We start from the raw sequence: 19,327 nt of genomic DNA, 5'->3' as shown, positions 1-19,327 counted from the left end.
ATTGCATCTTGAATTTCAGAACAGCCCTACTGAGGCTACTCTTTACATTCGACATCAGAGATATGATTTTACTATTCTTGCGCTTTATGCTTGTCACAATGCTGGTCAAACTGCAGCAATTAAAGCTGATTTACAGCAAATGTTTGTTCACTATTATTTGCATATCCAATTTGCTACCATTTAGGGGAGCATCATCGTGACACTGTCCAAGTATATTGAACACCTTCTTAAGCGCTTTCAATTTGAGGATTGCAAGCCCATGTCTACTCCCTTAAAGCCTAGTTTCAAATTACCTTTGACAATGGTAGTGGATCCTTTGATACTAGCTGTTAGATGCTTGATTTATCTATGTCACACAAGGCCCGATCTTCAATTTGTTGTGCTTAAAGGCACCCAAGATCTTGGCCTTGTCTACTAGGCTAATTCTTCACTTTCTTTGTATGGATATTCTGATAATGATTGGGCTAGATGTTCAGATTCTCATGTCTCTCATAGTGGCAACGGTTGCTTCTTGGACATCTCTTGTTACTTGGTTCGGCAAGAAACAAGCTACCTTTGCTACCTTCAATTGTCAAGCTAAGTATAGTGCAGCGTTCACAACCACAGTGGAGTGTGTTTGGCTCCGCAAGTTACTTGCAGATCTTCATGTGCACCAGATAGCTTAGACACAAGTACCTACACTTGCAGCCAAAGAGTTTTGGCCATCACGCAGAACCCACTATTCCATGCCTACACAAAGCATATAGCCATTAATGTTCGTGAGCAGATGACAATTACTTGACGCCTAGGCCAACAATCACAACAAGAATGTTGTTTAAGAGTTGTTATTTACATTCAGCATATCTAAGTCATTGCTATTCCCCAGGGTCTCAACAGCAAGTCATTTTACCCTGCCTATAAGAACAATGAGGTGCAAGGGGAACTACTAAGCATATAGATAAGTGTTCACTAGTAAACCATTAAATCAAGACTTGATTGAAACCCTCCGAATGATCTAAAAAGAAATTGATATTGGGTAGCTGATGTGGATACTAGGATATCTCATAGATGATTTAGTTTCTCTTGGTGTACTCTCATTGTATCTCAGCATTGGGTGCCATTTTTCCTCCAGTGAGGTGAGATTTTCTTGAATCTACCATTGTGAGTGAGAAAGTGTGTTGTGTTCTTTTGGTTCAGGCCCTTTAGTTTCCAAACATCAACTTGTAGGATGTTTCAATATCGGGCTTGTAAATAATTCAGGTATACCTCTTAGAGCACATTAGACAGTAAGATTGCTTTTCTATTACTATTACAGGAGTTAAAAACATATGTATGCAGGGCAACAGCTACTGAGAGTCTCATGAGGGGAGCAGACCTGCACTGATGAATCACTATATAACACTTGAGAGGGATCAACAGAAAACAGCAAAACCAAACTCACAAAAGGTGTAAAAGAGAATGGAAAAGCTCGAACCGTAGCTGCTCAAGTACAAAAGCATGGACCCAGAGACTCTAGGCATATCTACATGTTCAATGATCCAAGGGCTGTAGGGCTGGTCTAGAACAGCAGGGGATCCAGAATCTGGAAGGTAGCAAGCTCAATAGAGTCATGAAAGGCAGAAACGCACAAGCTGGGATGCACACTGTCTATATTCTCTAGCCCAAAACTTGGCACTATGCTCAGGCTCTGAGGCCGCCCAACTGGAAGCTGATGAGGGCCCAACCAGCTGGCAGGACCTGGTCATCCCCCAACCTTCCCCAGGATAATAAAATCGCTGCACATATAGCTATGCATGCTATATGTGGTAACTCCTTGTTGAATTAGTATGCTTCTCTATGTGTTAACAAGGAGTTAGCATAGCATGCTAACTCCTTGTTGGATTACTATGCTTCCCTTTGAATAGAAGCCTTAGTTGAGAGGAACTGCATTCACGTTCAACAATGTCATGTACATAGTATATCTTTATCCAGGTGGTACTTTACCTTCCCACAGAGTCTGTATACAAAGAATCTCTTTCCTGAATCCTTTCTTTGACATCAATAGACTCCAAAAAAATCAATTGTGCTTTCAATAACTCGTTTAAGAAGCAGGTGGTGCAGAAACTTCTGCTGCCTAGACAAGACTCATCGATAAACAAACCAAATACATAGTAAATATAGGCAGAGAAAAGGTTCTGCTAAAACTGTAGCTATTGAACGTTTGTTACTGCCAGAACTATGTTGAAGAATCATAAAAGGCGTGTACAAGCTGGGATGCTGTCTACAATATCCAGCCAAATTTGGGCAGCTTATAAACAGGGTTTGGAACTTGAAACAAGCCAACTGCTACCTAATCTGACTAACCAGCTGGCTGAACCTGGTGCAACCTGATTCGTGGTCAGGTTGGCAATGGTAGGTCCAACAGCAGCAGGTCTGACTCTGCTACTGCTGTCTGCCTATCTGTCAATGATTTGGTCATCTGCCTGCCTCTGCAAGTTAATTAACTGATTGCATAGACCTCATTGCGTTTGCATGGTCACAGATTACTAAGCTTTGACAGCAGCCTTTTGATTGGCTCCATCGGTCAAAGTTTTAATGGTTGAGAGAAAGTACAAGCTTGTCTAGTATACCCTTTAGTACTTCGTATTTTCCAATATGATGTGAATGAAAGCTCTTTATTCACATGACACTTACACACTCCCCCCTCCCCCCCCCAAAAAAAAAACAAAAGAAAGAAACCAACCAAACAGTGTGTACAGAGGAGTTCTCAGTGAAGAAAAACCCAGTGCATAGAAAGCAGTTACCATCAAGTATATGGTCAGCATAGACAGAGTAAAGGCACAGTCAGAATCCTAGCAAATGCAAAGACTGTTTTCCAAAAGCTTTGAACAATTTTTTTGCAAGCAGAAGTATAGCTTAAGTTTCTGGACCTAACAAGGCCAACTTAAAGAGAAAGCAAAGTTTTACTCACTCGAAGTGGCCCAAATGATGGAAACTGTGACCAGTATTGCACATCAGTGTCACGACTGCAGGAAAAGCAACACGTGTTAAACCTAAGACACTCCATATCAAGCTGTCAAAGAACACTCTTCTACTTACGTTGCTTCCCACTGGCCAGTGTAAAAGAAATAGTTCCTGTTATCTACTATCTCTCCTTCCCAGAAAGTTACAACCTGCCAGCATGAGTTCTTTTAATATGGAGAGCCACCTTAGTATATTGACACAAATCAATAATGAAATATGGTTTTAAGCCTTGTTCTAAGAGTAAGAACAAAAAGCAAAGAGTCCTTACAGGAATTTCTGCAGGGACATTTAAGGCTTCCATACTACCACAAAGATATCCACGTTGAATGTCGCATCCTTGCAGACGTACTTTGACTTTCCAAGCTTCATCCTTTCGAGAGTGCGAGCTGGAAACATTTTGTGTCCCTGTGAAAGCCTGGAGGTTTAAAGGTATCAATAGATAAACAGTGACAGAGAAATAAACAGAATATTGAGATCACTTTCATTTGCTACTGCAACCACTATGTCAGACATTACAAATAACGTCGGCACAATCCCAAATCCAAAGTGGTTTTGTATTCCATGATATTGTAAGCTTTTTTTTTACATCAAAAAGTTTGGTTACATTCTGCTCAACACACTCACTCCCTCACACTCACATTCCCTCTCTCAAGAGCATACACAAGCAAGAAGGTGAGAAGGAGAGAAGAAGAAGAAGACTCCTTTTGCCACACACCAAAGAATGATCTCTTATTCACTTTTTGAACTTTATATATACAAACCCTAAAATCCCATGGGCACCCATCCCCTTTTTTACATGACCGGCCATTGTGGCAAGGTCCTTTTTCCATTTTCCTCTTTTAGCCTGAGTTGCTTCAAAAAGGACTACAACTAATTATAACTCTCTGATTGTGACCACTATGGACATGGTATTGGACACAGCCCAAGCACCACAAATTAAGGATACAGCCAAGAGTTGGCTTCCCTATATGCACATTGATCTGATAAGTCAGCCTGTCACACATTAATACAGGTAAGAGTTGGCTTCCCTAGTCAGCCCATCACACATTAATTCAGGATCAGTTAGTCTCATCATATACACCAATAATGTAACGAGTAACCTTCCTTACAAGCAGAAAGAAGATAAAATACTGGATCACTTTCCGAATGTAAAAACACTTCTACAAAACCAACAAATATATTTATTGGTTCATGATTCCTCCTTTGGAAAAGAAGCCATAACACCAATGTGTCAAGCCTGTAACGGAGGGTTGGAGGGAGAATGATGAAGAATAAGGAATTTGGGAGTATTGCCACTTCCTGCAACTTTATTTGCCTTCATACCATGTGAAGAAATGGTTGCGTTTACTAGGAAGAGCAAAAAGTTTGTAAAGCAAATATGATGAAAAAAAACCCAAGACACAAAAGAAGAACGAAATAATGAATCATGTTGAATACTCATACAAAGAAATGAGGGCCTTGTTGAGCAACCAAAGTCACTAAGTGCATTGTATTACATTAATTCCTATTTTGCTTTCCATTCCCATTTAGATTAGTATATGAGGGCCGCCCAAGACACAACCAAGGTGCCACCCTAGACAGTCCAATGACTCATGTGCCTATAAATAGGGCATGGACATTCGTCCATCTTCACTCCACACATCCATCTCATTCATTCTACAGTTAGTCTCTCTCATCACTTACTAGTGATCACCTTCACCTCTCCAACACCTCGTGGATGCTTCCTATAGGAGTGGCTTGTGTGCTGCCTTCTAGAGCTGATCTGCTGATTTGATGCAGCTGGCTGCTGCCCAACTTGCCACCTTGTCAGAAGAGCTGCCCAACCTGCATTTTTCAGCATACACCCTAGCGCAACTTGATCTGCACCTACTAACCTGAGTTTTGTGCAGCTGCAGCTGTCGCCCTGCTGCCCATCATCATCGCCATTGTCTTCTCAAATGACCTGTTCTCGTGCTGGACAGACCTGCCTTCGGCAGTCCCAGCAGCCGCCCAGCCTCCCATGTATCTCCTCGACCGTTAGCTACATCAGCTTCATCTATGTTTGCTGATTCTAGGCCTGATACCACCAGCTATTGCCACACTTTGGGTCACAGCAAGCCACACTATGATCTTCTTCATCAGAGCACACTTGGACAGCTGGTTGAATATTCTCACAATGATGTGAAATTTTTGATGTTGTGCTTTGACTAGTAACATTTGATTGATTTAATTAATCAAATGTGCAATGTGGTAAGGCACATGTGATGCACGTGGCAGTTATTTCATGGTAACAAACCAAGGGCCCCGAGGAAGGAATGGTTGTTAAAGGTAAAAGTTGTGACAAGTTATGCTAGCTGGGTTTTGGATGCCAATTGGTGTCAGTTTTGTAGACGACGAGTCTATCATGAGCTGAGCTGAGAGTGCAGATGAGAAGAGTTGAGACCAATAGAGAGTGAGAGAGTGAGCACAACACTTGATGTTCGGTACAATGACTTCAGTACCACATTTTAGGTTTTGAATATAAAGTACAAAGTGTAAGGGTGCATTCACACCCGAACACAATAAAAGGCACGGTGACCCTTTATTCCCAACAACCTCCCACCTAAAGGCAACGTGCCTGAAGGTAGAGGAAAGAATCAACTAAGTCTATGTATGTACAAAGCTGAAAGACACATATACTATCCAACCCCCATCATCTGGTAGCAAAGAGTAAACCGCTCGGCTGAGAGAGCTTTCGTGAGAAGGTCTGCAAGATTATCATCTGTATGTACCTTGACAAGCTCAATGCTTTTGCTGTCAAGTACATCCTTGATGAAGTGATACTTCACCTGTATGTGCTTTGTCTTTGCATGAAAGACAGGATTCCGTGCTAGCATGATAGCACTCTGACTATCACAGTGGAGGATAGGAACCTATGTAATCCCAAGCTCTCTCACTAGACATGAAAGCCATAAAGCCTCTTTGCATGCATCTGTGGCAGCCACATATTCTACCTCTGTAGTAGACAGTGCAACACCCTTTTGCAACCTAGATATCCAACAGATTGCTCCTCCTCTGAACATAAACACATATCCTAAAGTAGATTTCCTGTAGTCAAAATGGCCAGCATAGTCTACATCCATGAATCCAACAACAGATGACTTCAACTTACCAAAGCAGATACACAAATCCTTTGTGCCCTTAAGGTATCTCATGATACCCTTCACTACTTCCCAATGCTTTTTGCCAAGATATTGTTAGCAGTCAGATCAGATCCTGTCGGACAGATTTGTCCAGGTGTAGTCAGACTGCACAGTCAGACTGCCACGTGGCAGTCCGACCTGTCATGTCAGTCGGCTGCATTAAAGGCTGCATTTAATGCAGCTGACAGGTCTTTTTCTGGCGCCCAGATTCTGGCTATTTATAGCCGAGTTTTTCAGCAATCTCTCGCACTTTTCTACTCGCAGATTACAGACTGGTGGCACGCGCAGATTCCTTCTCTGTTAGCAGATTTCTGACAGGAGAGTGTGCAGACTGCAGCGGACTTCGAGGTGAACAGCAGGTTGCATCGTCGAGGTGGAGACACGCAGTCCAGTGCACTGCGCCTGTCTACATATCTGCATATCTTTGTATACATCACACTTTATACAGTACATCTTCATCTTCCACTGTCTCTTTCTCTCTCTTCTCTCTGCGTTCTCTCTCTCGCAGTCCTACGCTTCCGCACCGCAGCACTCTGGCATGGTATCAGAGCAGTGTTGAAGGGCTGACTGAGTGCAGAACCAACCTAAAGAGGAGTTTCTATCGCGACACAAGGCTGCGTTTTCAGCGTTTGAGGGCAGGCAGGAGGGCTGCGCCTCGGAACAAGGCTGAAGCAAGCGTGGGCGCGCAGGAAAGGAGTCCAGATGGTGGATTTGCTACTGTTTACTGCTGTTTGACGAGGAGGATGTTTGAGTTCAAGTGCAGGTTTTGCTTTTTTCATCGCCTCCGGCGGGTGACGAAGTTTCAGGACGTGGAAGAGCCCTAGCAAGCTGCGTTTTCACAGTCAGAGGGGGCTGCTTTTGCGTTTGTGAAGGCATTACAGGTGAAGATGTCTACACAGATTGACTTGGTATTCCAGACGATTATGGACCGGAAGGTGCCTGTCTTACCGGCTCTTCCCGTAGATCAGAAGCTCGATGGCGACAACTACCGCATCTGGCGCGTCATGATGTTGGCCATCCTTGAGTCCTATGATTTGGCGGAGCTTGTACAGGAGGAAATCGACTGGCCCTCGATGAGAGATGAGTCCAAACTCTCTTCCGATGCTCGTGCGGAGTTGGCCAAGGCACAGTCTCACTGGGACAAACTGAATGCCAGGATTCGTTCCTTTTTTTTCTGTCTTGTACTACAGCCGTGATAGCTCACATCGAGCACTTGACGGTGGCTCGAGAGATATGGCTGGAGCTTGATCAGATGTATAACTGGATGACCCTCATGAAGCGGGTTTCTTTGGAGGTTCAGATGCGGACCTTGTCCGTGAACGAGTCTTCTTCGTTGCGGGAGTACATCAACAAGCTTAGACAGCTTCAGATGCAGGTTCAGAATGCGGGAAAGCCGATTTCCTCCGAAGACATGGTGATCACACTCTTGTCCCAGTTGCCGCCACGATTCGGTACTTTCTACTCCGCTCTTATTGCTTCAGGGTGAGAGTCCACTCTTCGGTGGGAAGAGTTGGTTCCTATGGTCTTGGACCAAGAGGAACAACTCAAGGGACAGAATGCTTCCAAGTCGGAGGCATTGACAGGTCAAGCCTCTCAGAAGAAGGGGAAGGACCAAAAGAAGAAGAAGGGGGATAACAAGTCAAAGAAGGACAAGGACAAGGGCAAAGAATCCACATGCCATATTTGTGGAAAGACTGGCCATTGGAAGAAGGATTGCCGTGACAAAGACAAGGACACCAACAAGAAGGACACCAAGGATTCTGGAGCGGTGTCTGCACCCTCATCAGCTGCATTTCTTCATCTAGCTGTCATTGAGGACTCTACACCGAATGCTTCTGATGTTGCGATGACGGCTCCCCAAACTCGAGAGTGGATCGTTGACAGTGGTGCCTCCCGGCACATGACTCCTTCATCAGATGGCGTTGCCCAGTTGCGACCCTCACGTGGGCAGATTCTCATTGGAGATAGCTCTTCCATGTCTATTGCAGGACGGGGTGAGATGCAGCTTATTCCAGATGGACGTGGTGGTACCCATCCCTCAGAGGTCTTGCATGTACCAGGTTTAGGGTATCATCTACTGTCAGTTCATAAGATTTGCTCCCTTGGACTTTTGGTGGAGTTTGACAGTGATTCGGTGCGAGTCCTTGATCGTGGGTCAAGGAAGGTTCTATCATCCGGATATGAGGAGAACGGCATTTATAAATTGAAGTCTTCCACCGCTCTCTCTACTCTTCTTCTTACCTCTCAGACACAGTCAGAGTTATGGCATGCTCGGTTTGGTCACCTCAACTATGATTATCTTCGGAGGGCGTCGCGTGGACAGCTTGTTCGAGGGTTGCCGGATATAGTGGTGAGCCAGCAGCCATGTGTCTCTTGCATTCGTGGGAAGCAGCATAGGGATGCCATTCCCCACAAAGCTTCGCAGCGGTCTACTTCACCGCTGGAGCTTGTATCTACGGATCTTTGTGGCCCTATGAGGAACAAGTCCTTGCGAGGGAGCTCGTACTTCATGCTAATCGTAGATGACTACAACAGGATGACATGGGCCTATTTCTTGGCATTGAAGTCAGAAGCTTTCTCCCACTTCAAGGATTGGCTTCTCTTTGAGGAGAACCGATCAGGCCGGAGATTGAAGACCTTGCAATCCGACAAGGGTGGTGAATTTGTTTCTAATGAGTTTGCTCGTTTTTTTGCAAATAAAGGTATTCACTAGGAGTTTGCTAATATCAACACTCCTCAAGAAAATGGCATTCTTGAACGGAAGAACCGCAGTGTGATTGAGATGGCGCATACCATGATGGAGCACCAACAGACACCTCTGTTTCTGTGGGCGGAGGCTGTGGCTACTGCAGTCCACATCCTTAATCGATCCCCCACTTCGGCCGTTGATGGGATGACACCTTTTGAGGCTTACTTTGGGACTAAGCCCGATGTTTCTTACTTTAGGGTCTTTGGGTGTGATGCCTATGTTCACATTCCCAAGGCTCGCCGTGATAAATTTGAAGCAGCTTCCCGAAGACAAGTATTTGTTGGCTACAACTCCCAGTCCCAAGGCTATCGTTTGTATGATCCCGTCAAGCGGGATGTGTACATCAGTCGAGATGTGCGGTTTGTGGAGGTTCCGGCCATTCCAACGGGTGACGAGCATCTCGTTCTTGGAGATCCAGGGGAGAGTTGGACTCCTGCTACAGTTCCTTTTAAGCCCGTGCCTTTTGATTCTGATTCTGTTTCTGACACAGAGTCTACTTTTCCACCGGTCACCCCTGAGGAGTTAGCACCGATGGATATTCCACAGTCTTCAGCTGATGGAGAGAGACAAGGGGAGGTTCGGCCTCCTCCTCGATGGGCCCGTGACACACTCCATGATTCAGGGATCGAGAGGGTTCCTGAGGAGTGGGGACCGCAGGATGGTCCGCGGCGGTCACGGAGGCACCAAGCACATTCTACGGAGCTTGTTTGCTCTAACTATTGTTTGATGACCCGTGTTATGCAGGATCGAGAGCCCACCTCCGTGAAGGAGGCTTTACAATCCGCACCATGGAAGAAAGCTATGGAAGCTGAGTTGGAGGCTATTGAGGGGAATGGCACTTGGTCACTCGTGCCACGTCCCCCGAATAAGAAGGTGATTGGCGTCAAATAGGTCTTCAAGACCAAATACCTTAGCGATGGTTCTTTGGACAAACACAAGGCTCGCCTTGTTGCTAAAGGTTTTGCACAGCGCCCAGGGATTGATTATCATGACACTTTTGCCCCCACTGCTCGTATGCCAACCATTCGAGTTGTTCTTGCCTTGGCTGGCCATAGGAGATGGCCTGTCTATCAGTTGGATGTGAAGTCCGCCTTCCTCAATGGTGATTTGAAGGAGGAGATCTATGTCGAGCAGCCTCCTGGCTTTAGATCTTCAGATGGGAAAGTCTACAGGTTGAAGAAGGCCTTGTATGGCCTCAAGCAGGCTCCGCGTGCATGGAACGAGAAGATTGATTCGTTCCTTCAGTCACAGTTGGGATATCGGCGTTCAACAGCCGATCCGCAGCTTTATGTTCACACTTCCGAGGATGGTTGTGTGCTTTTTGTGTTGTATGTTGATGATTTGATTGTCACAGGTAATCATGCACGGCAGGTCCAAGAGACGAAGGCAACTTTACATCGGACGTTCGAGATGACGGACTTGGGTCTACTCCATTTCTTTTTGGGCCATGAGATTTATCAGTCTCAGAGGGGGATCTTCATCTCTCAGCAGAGATATGTACAGGAGCTCTTGGTTTCTTTTGCGATGGAGGATTGTCGGACCCTTTCTACTCCTATGGATCCGAACTGGAAGGCCACTTCCCATTCAGCTTCTCCCATGGCGAATGCTTCACGCTATCGTCAGTTGATTGGATCATTGATTTGGCTCCTCAACACTCGTGTTGATCTTTGTTTTGTTGTTGGGCTCTTGGTAGGGTTCATGAGTGAACCTCACACGGTGCATTGGCAGGTTGCTCAGCAGATACTTCGGTATTTGAGGGGGACGTCTGATTTAGGGATTCATTACCCCGCACGGACAAATGGTTCAGATCTTATACTTGCAGGTTGGAGCGACTCGGATTGGGCCGGTGATGTGGACCACAGGCGGTCTACTACAGGTTACTGTTTTACCTTGGGTGCAGGTGTTATCTCATGGAGTAGCAAGAAGCAGCCCACGATAGCCCTTTCGTCTACTGAGGCAGAGTATCGGGCCGCGTCTTCCACCACATGTAAGGCTGTGTGGCTTCGGAGATTATTGGAGGAGCTTGGCTGCCCCCAGACTCGTCCTACTTTGCTGCAATGTGACAATGAGAGTTGCATTGCATTGGCACGGAATCCTTTTTTTCATGCCCGGACGAAGCACATAGAGATTTAGTACCACTTCATCAGAGAGAAGCTTCTGGATGAGACCATCACTGTGGAGTACTGCAAGACGGAGGACAATCTTGCAGATTTGTTTACGAAGGCACTTCCCCAGGCTCTACTTCGAAGACATTCCAGATCCCTCAGGCTTCTGCCCCGCCTAGGCTCTAAGAGGGGGTGTTAGCAGTCAGATCAGATCCTGTCCGACAGATTTATCCAGGTGCAGTCGCACTGCACAGTCGGACTGCCACGTGGCAATCCGACCTGTCCTGTCATACGGCTGTATTTAATGCAGCTGACAGGTCTTTTTCTGGCGCCCAGATTTTGGCTATTTATAGCCGAGTTTTTCAGCAGTCTCTCGCACTTTTCTGCTCGCAGATTACAGACTGGTGGCACGCACAGATTCCGTCTCTGTCCGCAGATTTCTGAGAGAATACAGTGCAAACTGCAGTGGACTTCGAGGTGAACAGCAGGTTGCATCGTCGAGGTGGAGACACGCAGTCCAGCGCACTGCGCCCGTGTACATATCTGCATATCTTTGTATACAGCACACTTTATACAGCAGATCTTCATCTTCCACTGTCTCTTTCTCTCTCTTCTCTCTCTGCGTTCTCTCTCTCTCAATCCTACGCTTCCGCACCGCAGCACTCTGACAGATATGCCATGTATCTGCTAACCACTCCCACCGCAAATGCAATGTCAAGACGTGTAGCAACCATAGCATACATCAAGCTACCAATAGCTGAAGCATAGGGTATCTTGGCCATTTCAGCCTTCCCATCATCTGATATAGAGTTGTCATCTGCACTAAGTTTCACATATGGAGGAAATGGTACATTGATAGCTTTCCCCCCCTCCATATTGAAACGTTGCAGAACTTTGGTAATATACTCCTACTGTGACAGATAAAGAAAACCCTTTGATTTGTCTTTGAGTATATGCATGCCAAGAATGTGATTTGCCTCACCGAGATCTTTCGTATCAAAGCTATTGTGTAAGCTCTGCTTCAAGGAGTCCAAGGAATGAACATCCTTGCCTACAATTGGCATGCCATCCACATACAATACTAAGAGAATAAGGCTGCCATCTGCTGCCTACTTAGTATATAAGCAGTGATCAACTTGAGAACGATGAAATCCCTGAGATTGTATGAATGTATCAAATTTGTGATACCATTCGCATGGTACCTGCTTCAGCCCATAGAGACTTTTGTTGAGTTTACATACCATGTGCTCTTTTCCCTATGCAACAAAACCGTCAAGCTGCTGCATATAGATTTCCTCATGCAAATCACAATGTAAAAAGGCGGTTTTTACATCCATCTGTATCGTCATGTCCTCAGATGCAACCAAGCCCAAGATGGTTCGCAGAGTAGTCATTTGACTACCGAAGAAAAGATTTCATCAAAATCAATTCCATGTTCTTGCTTATACCCTTTAGCAACAAAGTGTGCCTTGTACTTGGGCAAAGAACCAGAAGTGACTTTCATTTTGTAAACCCATTTGCAGGGTAGCACTTTTTGTCCTTTTGGCAAAGGTACCAAATCCCAAGTGCCATTCTTCATGAGAGATTTCATCTCTGATAGCATTGCTTTTTGCCATTTTTTACTATTTTTATGTCCATTGATTTGGTTGTTTTTGCACTTTGGTTGACCTACGGACCCAATGGTCAATATTTGCTGGCTGTTCAACCTGTAAATCTGCATTAACAGCTTGTTGTTCTGCAGGAACAGCTTGTTGTTCTGCAGGAACAGCTTGCTGTATAACTGGTTCAGGTTGTTCCAGGTGCACATGTTCTTGCTGAATTTGTGGGACATCATGGGCAAGATCTTGCTGATCATTTACAGCATCATTCCCTGCATTTTCAATGACATTTTCAGCAGGTATTTGCTACTGTCTAATGGGCATTCTTTGCTTTCCAATTGATACATCCTCCCGGAATACAACTCTTCTGACTTCTTATGTTCTTTCAAGCTATTTGTGCATGCGATCTTCCCGAAAGATGACATCATTGCTACATACTACTTTTCTTTTCTTGGGATCCCATAATCTATATCCCATTTCACCTTCATCACCATATTCTAGGAAAATACATTTACAAGACTTTGGCTCAAGTTTGTTGCGTTCTTCCTTGCGTATGTGCACAAATGCCTCACAGCTAAACACTTTCAAGTGTGCATACGAAGGTGGCTTGCCCGACCGCGCTTTTTGGGGAACTCCCCTCCCCTCCCCCCCAAAGACCTGTTTGGTGACTGATTAATCAAGTGTATGGCTGTCATAACAGCCTCTGCCTAAAAACCATGGGATAAAGCAGCGTGTGACAGCATTGTACGAACCTTGTCTTGAATGGTCCGATTCATACGCTCTACAACACCATTTTGGGGCGGATTATGAGGAGTAGTAAGCACCCTCTTAATCCTTTACTGTCACAAAAGTCTTGAAAGGCTTTGGACACATATTCCCCACCATTGTTAGAGCGAAGGCATTTTAATGTCTTGCTGAAGTGCCATGAATTTTTTAAATTTATCCAAGGCCTCATCTTTGCGATGGATTGGATGAACCCAAACTTTGCGTGTGGCATCATCAACAAAGGTAATAAAATACTTCTTCCCCCCTAAAGATAACCCTGGCATTTGACATACATTCGAATCTACTAGCTCTAAGGGTGACGATTTTAGAGAAAGATTTTTTGTGTGACGTTTGAGTATATTTACCATAAATGCAATGATCACACTGTTCAAAATCAGCATATCTCAAACACAGTAAGTAACCCAAATGAGAGAGCACTTTCATTCCAGATTGACTCATGTGTCTCAACCTGCTATGCCACAAAGAAACACTTGGCTGCTCAGTTATGGCGACAACATGGTCATGCACACTAGATACATGCAAAGGATACAAAGTATCACTTTTGAACCCCTTGGCAACAATGCGAGAGCCCTTACATATTTTCCATTTGCTATCCCCAAAGGTGGTGGTGTGATAGCCTTCATCATCTAGTTGCCATGTGCTGATCAAGCTCTTCTTGAGCTGAGGTACATGTCTCACATTATGCAAAACAAACATGGAGCCATGCTGAAATTCCAGTTTCACACTGCCAACACCTGCAATTTTACATGCATAGTTATCCCCCAAGTGGACAACACCATGTACTGCACCATTGTAGTCAGAGAACCACTCATGATATGGTGTGGCATGAAAGGACACACCTGAATCAAGTATCCAAGTGTGAATGTCATCCTCAAAATCTGCAATCAATGCATGTGTATCCAAAGAAGAAGCTAGAAGTACATCACCATCATTGTCATTATCATGAGTGACTACATTAACATTTTCTATTTTCACATTGCTCTTTTTGGCATGCTGACTATTCTTGTTTTCAGCCTTGTTGGCTTCATTGTTTTTGTTTTTACCCTTCTCTTTCTTCAGCTGAAAGCAATCTCTCTAAATCTCCCTGTCAGACACTGACTAGGGCTCAGAACCAAGAGATGACAGACTAACAAAATAAGGCCGGCCAGCTAACACTGCCCCCTTCCGATTGAAGTGTGAACATACAAATTCGACGAAGACATCCCTTCATACACCAAGTCTTTGTGCAAAACCTTTGGCCACCAAGCAAGCCTTGTGCTTATCCAACATGCCATCACTATGATACTTGGTCTTGAAGACCCATTGCACTCCGATGAATTTTGTAATGAGCAGGCCCGGGAACAAGATCCACATGTTGTTCTACTCTATAGCCTCCAATTCTTATTCCATGGCATTTTGTAAATGATCATACTTCAACACATCACTAATTGATGTCAGTAAGTGTGTATCCCATGTTTATGGTTTTGAAATTGTGTATGCACGCAAAATATCCAGAATTGTACTATTTGTAGCTTCTGTTTGCCCATTTGTTTCAGGATGAAATGCAGATGAAAAATCAGTCTTTGTTCTTTGTTCCTAAATTAGCAAACAAGGTATCTGTATGGCATGGGTCATCTGTCAGAAGTGGAGCAGCGGTGGAAGCATAAACATGTGCTGAAATAAACTGCTGAAACACAAGACAAAAAGAGAAAAGAAAAGAACACGATACAAATGAGAACTCAGATGTATGCACGGGAAATGGAATCCATATATCTGAACACGAGACAATCGCATACAACAGTGAGTCACTGGCTGCGTGGGCACTGGCACTGGCTCCTCTCTCCACAGAGTCTGCAGATGGTGAAGATGAAGTGACTGACTGAGGAGGAGCCACTGAGTATAAATAGGCTGAAAAAGTGGGGAGCAATAATGCTGGTCGGACAGCATTAAAGCTGGCCGACTGGTGCATAAAATGCTACACTGGCATAAAATGCCACACCAGAAAAATACCTAAAATACCTAATAAAAAAATGCCCAGCCCAGATCAAGCTCAGACTCACACATGAGCTGACAAATACTCTGCTAACACCCTCTCTCAGATCATAAGTGATCTGATACAATACAATAGTACAATGAAAAGGGATCAGAAACTATACAACATAGAACCACCAAGTAGAACCATGGATACCCAAGCAGTGGGTGATCAAGCCACCACCAAGGTGCCTCGGAGAGAACCTGATGTCGATGTCGATCGTACCAAACACCTGAAAATAGAGAAGATCATAGCATGTCTCTGTGTCCATCACCAATGTCTCGCAGTAGCATACAAGACCATCCTGTCAAAAATGCCTCTGAACATATGTGACCATGGATTCCCCGCCTTTGGCCAGACCGCCAAAGTGTCCCCTCATGTGAGCTCCAGACGAAAGCCTCCCGCTCTCTGTCAGATGACCCGCTCATCATGAACCTGGATGTCAATCCCAACTCCAGGATTTGATTCCACCAGACTGAAGTCGATGCATCAGGGACGGCCCTCTCTGGAACCTGTGCACCTGTATAAAAGTATAGATGAGACGCGGCTGCCCCATCTGAACACCTGCTCACACTCCCTCTGGGGCACAAGAGAGTCGTGAGGGATGACCTCATCACCACCACTAGAAAGCAGCCGAGGAAGGGGCCACCAAGCCCTTCCCGCGATCCGAAGAAGAGAATCCCTTCCGCGCCTTGGACTTCACCTTGGTCGGAGGATCGGAGTCGGAGTCTGATGAAGGAGAGGACTCATCGGTAGAGTCAGCATCCCGCTTCGTCTTCTGCTCCTTCTTCCTGGAAGCCGCTAACTTCTTGCAGTCGTTCCGCAAATGTCCCTTCTTGCCACAGTGGTAACACTGGGCCTTCGACTTCTTCTTCCCGTCACCCCTCTCTGAAGCTACATAAGCCTCACCTCCATAATGTACCGGAAGCAGCCCCTGTAATCTCAAGGATGTCTCATGCTCAAGAAGCATCGAGGTCATATGTAACTTATCATCAGTGGAAGTGCACGGAGGAGCCATATGGAGAGGATAAGAAGAGAAGTAGAGAAGAGATGGAATTTAGAGAGGAAACACAGCCAAAACACTAGCACAGACTACAAAAAATGAGAGTTCACATGCAAGATAACCCAAAATCGGATCAATAGAAGACAAAATCTGCTGCAGAAAGTCAAAAAATCAGTCAAAAACTGCCAAAAACAGCAAAAACGGCCTGAAGGAACAGTCACCCAGCCACGAGAGATGCTGAATCAGCAAAACGCAGGCTGTAAACTGGAGAAAAACAGGTAGAAAACTGTCACCAGCAGCTGCAGATGAAAAACGCAGGCAGCAAAGGGTGCATAGGCAGCAGAGGGTGCGGAGGCAGCAGGCGATGGCAAAACTGCAAAAAACGCAGGCTGAGAACAGCCCCAAAACAGGTCGCCTGGCTGCAACAGCAGTCGTCTGATCAGCAGGGATACAAAACAGTCCTGAAATCAGCAAGAAAACACAGCAGAAACACAAATCCTGAAAACTGATACCATGTCAGAAGTGGAGCAGCGGTGGAAGCATAAACATGTGCTGAAATAAACTGCTGAAACACAAGACAAAAAGAGAAAAGAAAAGAACACGATACAGATGAGAACTCAGATGTATGCACGGGAAATGGAATCCATATATCTGAACACGAGACAGTCGCATACAACAGTGAGTCACTGGCTGCGTGGGCACTGGCACTGGCTCCTCTCTCCACAGAGTCTGCAGATGGTGAAGATGAAGTGACTGACTGAGGAGGAGCCATTGAGTATAAATAGGCTGAAAAAGTGGGGAGCAATAATGCTGGTCGGACAGCATTAAAGCTGGCCGACTGGTGCATAAAATGCTACACTGGCATAAAATGCCACACCAGAAAAATACCCTAAATACCTAATAAAAAATGCCCAGCCCAGATCAAGCTCAGACTCACACATGAGCTGACAAATACTCTGCTAACATCATCAACCCGTAATTGTTGTGTAATAGGTCCCCTGAAAGTGCCTTGATTCCGATGAGACCACTACAATCCATCTTCTGCCTTCCACTCCTCAAGAAGACCATCTATCCTTGGATCACATACTATCTCACAAACCCAATAGGAAGGAGACTAATACTCCCCCACTGCTCTAACTCTACTAAAGTCTTAGGAACATCCACCAGCTCGAGATCCAATCACAAGGCAATCTCCTCCTAAGGAGCCTTGGACTCCTCTAGCTCCACATAAACTAACTCCAATGCTCCACTTTCACTTGGATCTCCAAGAAAGGGGTGCTTCTCACCCCCTATGCAGCTAGAAGCTCAACAAATCTAACATCTTGGCTCCTGTAGACATTCTAAGAAACTAGATCATAAAGCCAATATACCACTTATTGGGAGCTATAGCCAATAAACACTTGTTTATCGACCTTTGGCTCAAACTTATCACACTCCTTTCACAGAATATAGACATATATGTCACACCCAAACACTCTGAAATAAGAAACATCACCAAAAGTATGCCTCCAACAAAATCAAACACAAAATAGATAATGTGGGCGATCTATTGAGGATACGGACAGTTGTGGCCCACTGCCTTTTCCCATAAAAACTGAGGGATCTATCAATGCTCCAACATAGTCCTTGCCATATCAATCTTGCACTCCAAGATACCATTTTCCTATGGAGTGTTAATGTTCACGAACTCCTAATAAATCCCTTGCTCCACAGAAAGCGAAGTTATTTCTTTGGAGGTGTATTCTATTAGTGGATATTGGAAATTCCTGAGTGAGTCTACGCATGTTCCAATGCACTGGGCATATTTCCTCTAGAGTGTGATGATGCGGCACCAATCATTTGGCCACTCGTTTGTGGCCGCTTGGTGATTTTATTATTGGCTGACTTTATTTTTGTGGCCCAAATTTATGGCCATGTTCATGTTCTTGGCCTAATTATAGACTATTGCTCCCTCTTCCTCGATGATCCAACATACAGCTTCACATGCAGGTCCTATTGGAGAGAGGGAGCTAGTGCCTGTGCCCACACAAACAGTGACTCGTTGTTGTTCTATATTGTCTCTTGTCTTGGTTTATGGATTCCATTTCCTAGACATTTCATTTTTGAGTTCTTTTGTAATCATCTTTCTTTGCGAAGTCTCTCTTTCTCTTGTGTTTGTGCAGTCTATTATAGCAGATTCTCACGCTTCCATCGCTGCACCAACTTTTGACATGGTATCAAACATCTATATCCGGGATCTTGGTGCTGTTTTCTGCTGTTGCAAGTCTGCTCTCACACTATTCTCCTGGTGATCAGTATTCCTTTGTCTGCTGCAGCTTGGATGACTAGTTTCTGGGTATTTTCAGCCTGTTTTCAGCCTTCAAACATTCTCGTTTGTCACCAGGTTGCGTTTTCCATTTTCTTGCTCTTTGCAGACCTGTATGGTTGCATTTAATGCATTACCTGGGTCCTGCCTACGTTTTTGCCTCAATTGTCTGCATTACCAGTACCTTGACTCCCTGCAAGTTGGGCAACATTGTTTTCAGGTTGTACTCTTCATTCTAATGGCTGTACTCTTCATTCTAATGGCTGCCACCTCTGCAACTATCCATTTGTTGGCTACAACTAGTTTGTATTTCTCCTATTTCGTCTCTCTATGCAGCAATCGTTGTTTTCTGATCAGCTTTTGTGACTTACTCCTCAGATTTAGAGAGGGTTCTTGTGTATCCAATTGTTGTGTTCCATACACCACAGAGTCTATTGAACCATTCTCTATGTGCTTTCTTTACTACTAAACCTTTTAAACTGTTGTGAGTCTTAAGTCTTGGCACATACACCTCCATCAAGATCCCTTGTAAACTTCAAGCTTTTTATTGGAGACTTGCTATGCTCAGAGCCAGGTTTTGGTGAGGACAATATCCCTAGGTGCTTAATGAAAGGTGAGAAGGATCGA

At 44.8% G+C, this 19,327-nt stretch overlaps 1 protein-coding gene across 1 annotated transcript in view; it reads right to left on the bottom strand.

The window, feature by feature from the left end:
• Positions 1 to 19,327, bottom strand: part of LOC148032955 (glucose-induced degradation-like protein) — a 70,665-nt gene that overhangs the window by 36,082 nt on the left and 15,256 nt on the right. Inside the window, exons 2-4 of the mRNA XM_087683645.1 lie at positions 3,251 to 3,397; positions 3,058 to 3,131; positions 2,930 to 2,984 (exon numbers count right to left, since the gene is read on the bottom strand). Coding sequence (XP_087539771.1) covers positions 2,930 to 2,984; positions 3,058 to 3,131; positions 3,251 to 3,397 — 276 coding nt within the window. The remainder of the gene's footprint in view (positions 1 to 2,929; positions 2,985 to 3,057; positions 3,132 to 3,250; positions 3,398 to 19,327) is intronic.

This window comes from Lygodium microphyllum, chromosome 8 (assembly GCF_053477565.2).
Source record: "Lygodium microphyllum isolate KBCC chromosome 8, Lygodium_microphyllum_v1.1.10, whole genome shotgun sequence".
Classification (NCBI taxonomy): Eukaryota; Viridiplantae; Streptophyta; class Polypodiopsida; order Schizaeales; family Lygodiaceae; genus Lygodium; species Lygodium microphyllum.
Note: the sequence above shows the minus strand (reverse complement) of the source record. Positions and strands in the feature narration are given on the sequence as shown.